Genomic DNA, 8,620 nt, shown 5'->3' on the forward strand with positions numbered 1-8,620 from the left:
TTTTGTTGTGGTTGAGATGGAAACTTACCTTTCTCTTGGAAACTGAGAGCAGATGTGAATTTTGCAAGACTATCTTTAAAATCTGTTATGCTTTGAGCAAGTTGAGTGTTGATTGTCTCTTGCTTTTCAATGAATGCATACAAAGTTTCCTCAAAATTACTTCTAAGAGGTGGAGCATAAGAAGGTGCATATCCATAAGAATTTTGGAAATTATGGTGTGCTTGAAACTGTGGTGGTGAAGTTTGTGCATTGTCACTCTTCCAACTAAAATTTTGGTGATTTCTCCAACCAGGGTTGTATGTTTGTGAGTATGGGTTGTGGTTGGCCCTTTGGAAACTGTTTAAAGCATGGGCTTGTTCATGGAGACATTCCTTAAAAGAAGGCAAGGTTGGACAATCGTTGGGATCATAAATTAATTCGTCAATAGGAGGTGGAGCATAAGGAGGTACATATCCATGAGAATTTTGGAAATTGTGGTGTGCTTGAAATGGTGGTTGTGAAGTTTGTACATTGTTATTATCACTCTTCCAACTGAAATTAGGGTGATTTCTCCAACCAGGGTTGTATGTTTGGGAGTATGGGTTGTGGTTGGGCCTTTGGAAACTGTTTAAAGCATGGGCTTATTTATGGAGACATTCCTTAAAAGAAGGCAAGGTTGGACAATCGTTGGTTAAGTGTTCATTTGTTTCACAGATTTGACACACAATGTTTTCAACAGATTTTAATTGACCACTCTTTTTCAATTCTAGTGCCTCGACTTTTCTAGCTAAAGATGCAAACTTGGCTTGAAGGTCATGATCTTCCCTAAAGTTGTACATACCTCTACTAGATGTATGAAGTTCAGTTTTACTCGGTGCCTCAGAAGTACCCGCGGTGTCCCAATTTTGAGCATTTTCAGCTAATAAGTCTAAGTACTCCATTGCTTCATCAGGGTTATCTTTAAAAGTTCCATTGCACATCAATTCAACCATTTGCCTATCTTTAGGTGTTAACCCTTCATAGAAATGTGAAACCAATCTCCATGTTTCAAAACCATGATGAGGGCAAGTACTAACAAGTCTCGATACCTATCCCAACATTGGTAAAATGTTTCTCCTGGTTTTTGAGTAAAAATGGTGATTTGTCTTTTGAAAGAGTTTGTTCTATGAGATGGGAAAAACTTCTTCAAAAACTGCTGTTGCATTTCATCCCAAGCACGAATGGATACTGGTCTCAAATTTTGTAGCCATGTTTCAGCTTTATCTTTTAATGAAAAAGGAAAAAATTTTAATCTGATGGTGTTCATGCTACAATTTAAATTATTATATGTGTTGCAGACCTCCTCAAATTCCCTTAAATGCAAGTATGGTTTTTCCAATTTTAAGCCATGAAAAGAAGGTAAAAGTTGAATAATGCCTAGCTTAAAATTAAAATGAGATGCATCAGGAGGAAAAACTATACATGATGGTACATTTGTTCTTGTGGGATTGCATGATTGTGCACTTGTTCTTGTGGGATTCATGTGGTCTCTAAGTGTTCTAGCACAGTTATTCTCATTATTCTCATTATGAAGTGATTGATTATCTTCTTCAGCCATATTTTCTGAAAATGATGAGGATACCCTACAAAGTCTACCACTTGATGTACGTGACTACACTCTCATGCACGTGTAGGAATAGAATAAAAGGAAAAAGAAAACAAAAGAAGAAGAAACAAGAGAAAAGAAACAAAGTTATATACAAGAAAACTGAAAAGAAAAAATAAAATAAATATTATAATTTATACAAGGACTTACCTCCCCAGCAACGGCGCCAAAAACTTGACACGACTAAAAGATTGATGTCTTCTTCCAAGTGCAAGAGTGTCGAAGTAATAAATAACCCAGCAAGACTGGGGTCGAACCATATGGAGGTTAATTGTACAAATTATAAATAACAATAATACAACAATAATAACAATAACAACAACAACAACAACAATAATAACAATAACAACAACAACAACAACAATAATAATAATAGTAGTAGTAGTAGTAGTAGTAGTAGTAGTAGTAGTAGTAGTAGTAGTAGTAGTAATAGTAAAGAAAAAGAAGAAGATGAAGATGAAGATGAGAACTTTGAGATGAAATATTAACGTAAAGATTTAACAACGATAACAATAAATGTCAAGGTTAGAGGATCCACTAATGGTATGTCAAACAAGTATAGTATAAACTTTTATTAGTCAATTGGAAACCACACACAAAGGAGGTTCCAATCAGATTATAGATTGTTAACATGATTACATTAGTCATCTTATTCGATTAATGCTAATACTTGTAAATCTCGTCAAGCATTCATGATTATAACTTATGTTAACAACAAAACAAGTTCCTTTCATCGCTCAGGTGTCGGTTATACCATACAGTATGGGCTATGAAAGCGTCAAGCATTTGTTGTACCAAGTGTTATACAATATAAAGCAAGATTAGTCATTTAACAAGCAAAGTATTAAAGAGTGAACAAGATAACAAATATAAAACATGTTAGTATAAAACATTAAAGTCCATATTAAGTTTATACTATACTTATTCTTACACCATTAGCGTAACCTTTTCACCTTAACATAATAAACTTAGCTAGACATAATGAAAGAAAGAAAAATAAATAAACAAAATAAGAACATGAATAAGATTAAAGTTACATAAGTAAATGAAAGGAAATGAAAGGCATAAACTTGATATTAATGAAAACAAAGCATAAACATTACAAAAAATACAAAGAGAGAAAGCAAGAGCATGATCTTGATCTGGACACCAAGATGCCTAAATGCATGGCAAATGCCTCCTTTTATAGGCCAAAATTGGAAACTATTGATTTGATGACTAATTGATGAGTGGGTGGCCAACTCTTGACTTGGTGACAATCCTTATCTTCTTTTGTCTGCCCAAAACGTCATTGATAACGTCAAAACTGGAGCCACTCAAAAACATAAAAGTTGTAGGCAATTGTCTTAGTGTTCTTGTGTAAAAACTTCAGCTCATTTCGACTTCTAGAACTCCAGATATGGCCAAAATACTGAACAGTGCTCGGGCTGTATGACAGATTCGGGCTTCTTTGTTGTTGCAATAATTTGGACTTGAAAATTGCCTTTTTAGATCTTGGGCTCCATATAAAAGTTGTAGGCCCATGTCTTACCTGTCTATCCATATAAAGTAGACCTAAATCTGAGACCTATAGCTTCAGATATGACCCAATTACCAAACAGTGTTTCAGTTTGGATTGCACCGACATCTCTTTTCTAAGTTTGGCCATCTCTTTATCCTTTCAATTTCAGTTCTTAAATTTCATCAATCGATCCTTTCATTTATATCATCAATCAATCCTTTTATTTATGTGATAGGCCTGCATTTAAAATGAATATTTACCACAAATTAAAGGTATCTTATATTATTAGATATATTATTATAAAACATGCTTTAGTTAAGGAGTTATTGATACTTCAAGTGCAAAATGATGATATAAAACTTTGATAAAAATACACTTTTAAGTACTAATTATTAATTTTATTAGTTTTGTTGAATTTTTAATTATTTTTTTAATTTTATTATTCAAAACTTGGTTAATTTTGAATTCACTTTCATATTTTTTATCATGTATTTTAAAAAAATATATTATTAAATCTAGTAAAGTTTATAACTTAGATCATAAATTTAATAAATTAATTCAGATTAATCTAATATATTCTTTTAAATTTAACCAATTAAATCGAGTTAATTAAACCCTTCCAACCATGTATTTGTGTTAAAAAAAATTGTTTCCATCGTAGCAGTTAAAGTAACCTAGAGCACAAATAATTAAACTGCCATGGGCTCTCCTTAAAAGTCACAAACCTTACTATCGATACTTCAAGCCCTAATGCGAGGACGAAAAAAAGGTGTTTCCACTGAAAACAGTAGAAACAAACATGAAGAAGCCCATCCAACAGCTGCTTGATAAGTGATATCGACACGATGCCTTACTTAAGTTTTGTTTGGGGTTGCATTTTCAAAATCTTTGTTTGCCTATAAAATTATAATTTTGAAAAAATATCAAATTTCCAAACGGATTTTGTAAGTGTACTGAGTTCTTAAAATCATGATTCTTGAAGAGTTATTAAATACCTACTTTTAACTCAACCATCCACTTGTTGGATATTTAGAAGGCGTTTATAAATGTATTGAATAATGTTTTTTTGATGGGTTTTTTAATTGAAAATTATTAAAATAATATTTTTTATTTTAAAATTTTATTTTTAGCATATTAAAAAGATTTTAAAAAATAACAAAACAATGATTTAACCGTTCACCAAACAGTCCTTTAAATAGTTGCCCTTCCAAATTTCAAACTTGATGGTGATTGGCGGCCCAAATCAGATAACCTTATCCACCAGTTACTAACTGAGAAGTTGCCACATAGGAAAGAGAATCAAGATGACAAGTCCACCTGATATCTCAAATTTCCTCCTCTCATTGGACCTCTTCCCTCCGCCTCGTAAGACAAGCCCCCAGAACAATTACATCGCCCCCCCAATTTTAAAAGGTGAATTCACCAAAAGAAAGCTTCTTGTTGAGTAGAGAGAACAGACGCGAAGATTAAAGAAAGAAATGGCTTCAACTTCAGCTGTTTCAATGGCCATGCCATTCACTTATGCGAGCCCAAAGACGGCCCCAACCTCTGAGGCTTTCTTCAAGCCACTCCCAGTGAGGCCATCCAAGGCTATTGCGGCGGCATTAAAATGCAGTGGTCGGTTTCAAGTCAAGGCTTCATTGAAGGAGAAGGTAGTCACCGGATTGACAGCAGGTGCACTCACAGTTTCCATGGTGATTCCGGAGGTAGCCGCAGCTGCTGGGCCTGGGTTTTCTCCGTCTCTCAAGAACTTCTTGCTCAGCATTGTGGCTGGTGGAGTTGTGCTTGTTGCCATTACGGGTGCAGTGGTAGGAGTCTCCAATTTCGACCCGGTCAGGCGGAGTTAAGAGATGTATAATCCTGAGATTGCTTGGACTTCTTTTTACAAACTTTATGTCATGAATCTGTGTTTCAATGAACATCTGCGTCCTTTAGTGTGTTTTCTGTGACTCTTAGACGTAACTTGGTCCAAAACTAGTGAATTCTAAAAATTGTTTTTCCTGCCTTGGTGCAACACAACCAAGGGACACATCTTTTTCTTGCAACTATACAAATCGTCTGGTCATTTGCAACTGAAGAAGGGGGTTTGTCTCTTGGCAATTCAACAGAAATAAGAGTTACATTTCTATGGCTCATCAGCTCTCATTTTTCAGAATGAGAGATCACAACCTTTACCGCAGCACGCAATGAGCACTAGGAGGATAAAAGGCACAAAATTGCACGAAAAAATTAAGTGACAACTGCACATTTAAAATATGCTCACAAGCTTCAAAAACTTTGGAATCATATCAACCATTCCTTGGCAGAGGCCAACGCTCCCCAGATGCATCAGCGCCAGATGCAGGATATTGAGAGAGAGAGAGAGTAGAGAAAAGACAAAAAAATAAATCTCAAGCTGAATTCAAAGTATGTTGAATACAGGCTACATGGCTTAATCTGAAAGGTGCCTATAAACGTGTATAGGTTGACAGTATTGATAAAATCACTAACAATGAATCTCCTATAAGCAAGTGGTATAAAGCCTAAATCAACTCTGAAGAGCTTAAGCTACAGGCTCTAAAATCAGAAGCTTTAGGTTCAGATTATTCAATATGTACGAACTTTTGAAATCAAATCAAGCATGTATCTGCTCTCTGAAGAATAGCTTACCTTGTCAGCCTTAAAAATTGTAATCTTCACCCTTCGTTCATCCCCATACATTTCCTCTTTGATCTTAAGCTTAAAAAGATACTGGTAAAAGAGTCGGCTCCTGATTATGTCTGCAAATCTGGTATCATCATTGGATTCATACTTCAAAAAGTACAATTCCTTTGCTGGGTAACCCAATATCTCCTCCCCAGACTCTTGGAATGCTGTTGCCCAAGTCAATCCTGTGTGGTCCTGAATCTGAACTTGAAGAAGATACCTATAATCACAGTCATCAAATTCTTGATTGCATCTATCGCATTGCCATCTTGAGTTTCCGGATCTTGTCACTTTCTTGTTACACTGTCTATCTCCAATCATCAAAGGGCAGGCTGTGTAACAGAATGTATCTGTTTTGATAAAACTTATGCTTGCCCTCACAGTGGCCCAATCAGGCTTATCTGATCTTCCAAGACCTTCAAGCTTGACCTGGGACACAGTTTTGCGAACCTCGTTCTTGGGTCCTCCTTGCACAATGTCTTTGGAAATAGACATAGAAGCAACATCTCGGCCCCCTCGATCAAACCAGTCTTTCGCAGCATGAGCCTCAGGAATATCTGGATTTATAAAGAGCTGAGTAGAAGAAATTGTTCCCAGAGATTTTCCATTGAAGTCACTAACCTTCCCAGCTTTAACAGCTAAAATGGGAAAAAACCCAGAATCAACCATCTCTTGCAGCTTTTGACCTTCCTTGTTGCAGAAATCTCCCCAAAGGGTTAGCTCCACTGTCCAACCAGAACGATCCTTCAGATTCAGAATTCTTCTTTGAGTTTCCATACCATTCTTTCTTAATATAGGAACTGAAGGGTTAACGGATATCACAACACCAATTACATCAAATATGGAATTGTTTTCAGCAATCTCAATTTCACTAATGGGTTTGAAGGAGAATTGCTGTTGTGGTATAGAACCATCTTCTTCAGGGCAAAGATCCACAGTTGAAGTAGCCTCCAAAAATATCTCCCAGTCATTCTTCAGGTGGTTGAAATTCTTCTGAGCAGGTTTTAAGCTACCCTTTGAAATCAGATAAACCTTACCAACTTCAACAACATCATAGAAGCGGTCAACAACAGCATTGAAGCAGGTCACTCGTATTTCACCTCCATCAGAATCAAGAAGATCAAAGGAAAAGACCTTCCCATCCCCCCGAGCATTATTATAGCGGCGAAGATCCCCTTTAGCAGTTATTCTGGCTTTGATAGCCCAGCGTCCCTGGTAAGGATTCAAAGCACTAATAGGAATGATCCGTGCTGGTGCCTCATTCTTCATAACTGCACCATGATTTCTGTAACTTGGAGGGGGTTGGTACGGAGGTTGAACTGTCGGCCGAAAACTCTGCACATCATCACCATAATTTTGGGCACCCAAAGCAGGTTGGAAACTCTGCATTTTACTGCCCTGATTTTGATTACTTGAAGTGGGCCGGAAACTTTGCATATTTCCACCATGATTTTGGGTGCTCAAAGCAGAACTGATGCCGTGCATATTACTTCCATGACTTTGAGAACTCAGATTGTTATAACCAACCGTTGATGACTGCATTGAGTTGGTATTAGGCAATGCCTTCTGAGTAAGAGCATCAGAGACCATTTTCGGATTTCCAATTATTTCACAGTCTGGTATTATAGTTTCCAAGTTGAGCACAACAATAATCCTGTATGAATAGTGACCAAAAAGAAAAACAGCCAGTGTCAGTCAAAGAAGAGCTAAACACTTACACAAGTCCCAGAACACACATTTTATCATTAATTCTTTCAGTTTATCACAATTTAAAATCTGATCAGCTTATTTAAACTTATGCGATACTCTTCAAAGTATGATCTATTTTATTTATTTACTAGCACGTAATGAACTCTTAATTAATTTCAAGTATACATTGATAACTAACATAATTCCTCCCCCCCCCCCCCCCCAACACACACACACACACACTTCAACAAAGAAAAAGAAAAAAGAGTTAATAATAAATACATTTCTTCATGTATAGAGATTGTCCAGTTACTAGCTCCTTCTACAACATCAATTTTAATCAACCAATTATCTTAAATTTCAATTTCAAAATAAACTTAGAATTTCCTCAAGAATTTCAATCCACGTTTGAACTTGGCTCTGCAAATGTAATCGATGAGATTCAATTACTTATAATTTAGAAGAAATTATGAGATTCAATTTAGGGAAACAGACTGACTTGCGCTTTTGAACTTGGCTGCAAATGTAATCGATCAATTGAATGACAGATCCTTTCTTGACAAGGCCAGTCTTGACTCGGTCATTGAGCTGAGTACCGAGCATGGCGTGCTGAGTCAAAACGGAATCAGAGACGAGAAGCCTGAACCTCTCCTGTGCGCTTCCCATCTGTTTTATATCCAAAACTTGAACTAGCGGCTTCAAGTTCACATCGCCGCCGTTTATCGTCGCAATTGCATTCGGCGTCAGATTTACAGGCATCGTTTTAGATGGATTTAAATGAGAAATGAGTTTGAGGGCAGCAGAAACCCTAGAAATATGATAGATTTTTTTATTTGGAGGGTAGCAATGGATCCTGTTTGCATTGCAATTTGCAGGAAGAAATGGAAATAACCGCCTTTGTTTTTGTTTTGTATTTTTTTTTAAAAAGTTATTTATTGAGCTACTCAAATTACATTTCTAACCAGTTTTAAGTAATATATTTTAATTTTATATGTTTCTCTCGGTAAGATAGAGCGTTTTTTTAACTTTAGTCTTACTGGGAAAAAAAACAAAACATTTGGTCAAGAAAGGAATTTTTTATTTGATTTAATTTTGTATTTTTTTTACCTATTTTAAAAGTG

The 8,620-nt window shown here is 35.9% G+C and overlaps 2 protein-coding genes across 2 annotated transcripts; one reads left to right on the forward strand and one right to left on the reverse strand.

Annotated features, from left to right (window-relative positions):
- The first annotated feature begins 4,488 nt into the window (after positions 1-4,488).
- Positions 4,489-5,067, forward strand: LOC105114662 (uncharacterized). The gene has a single exon (XM_011011282.1). The coding sequence runs from the start codon at positions 4,604-4,606 to the stop codon at positions 4,970-4,972; it is 369 nt and encodes a 122-aa protein (XP_011009584.1). The 5' UTR covers positions 4,489-4,603; the 3' UTR covers positions 4,973-5,067.
- Positions 5,068-5,490: 423 nt separating this feature from the next.
- LOC105114663 (replication protein A 70 kDa DNA-binding subunit A-like) lies at positions 5,491-8,393 on the reverse strand. Its single transcript, XM_011011283.1, has 2 exons — positions 7,999-8,393; positions 5,491-7,464 (listed from the first exon to the last, which is right to left on the reverse strand). The coding sequence occupies exons 1-2, from the start codon at positions 8,256-8,258 to the stop codon at positions 5,712-5,714; spliced, it is 2,013 nt and encodes a 670-aa protein (XP_011009585.1). The 5' UTR covers positions 8,259-8,393; the 3' UTR covers positions 5,491-5,711.
- Between the last annotated feature and the right edge of the window lie 227 nt (positions 8,394-8,620).

This window comes from Populus euphratica, unplaced genomic scaffold, assembly GCF_000495115.2.
Source record: "Populus euphratica unplaced genomic scaffold, PopEup_1.0 scaffold795.1, whole genome shotgun sequence".
Lineage (NCBI taxonomy): Eukaryota > Viridiplantae > Streptophyta > Magnoliopsida > Malpighiales > Salicaceae > Populus > Populus euphratica.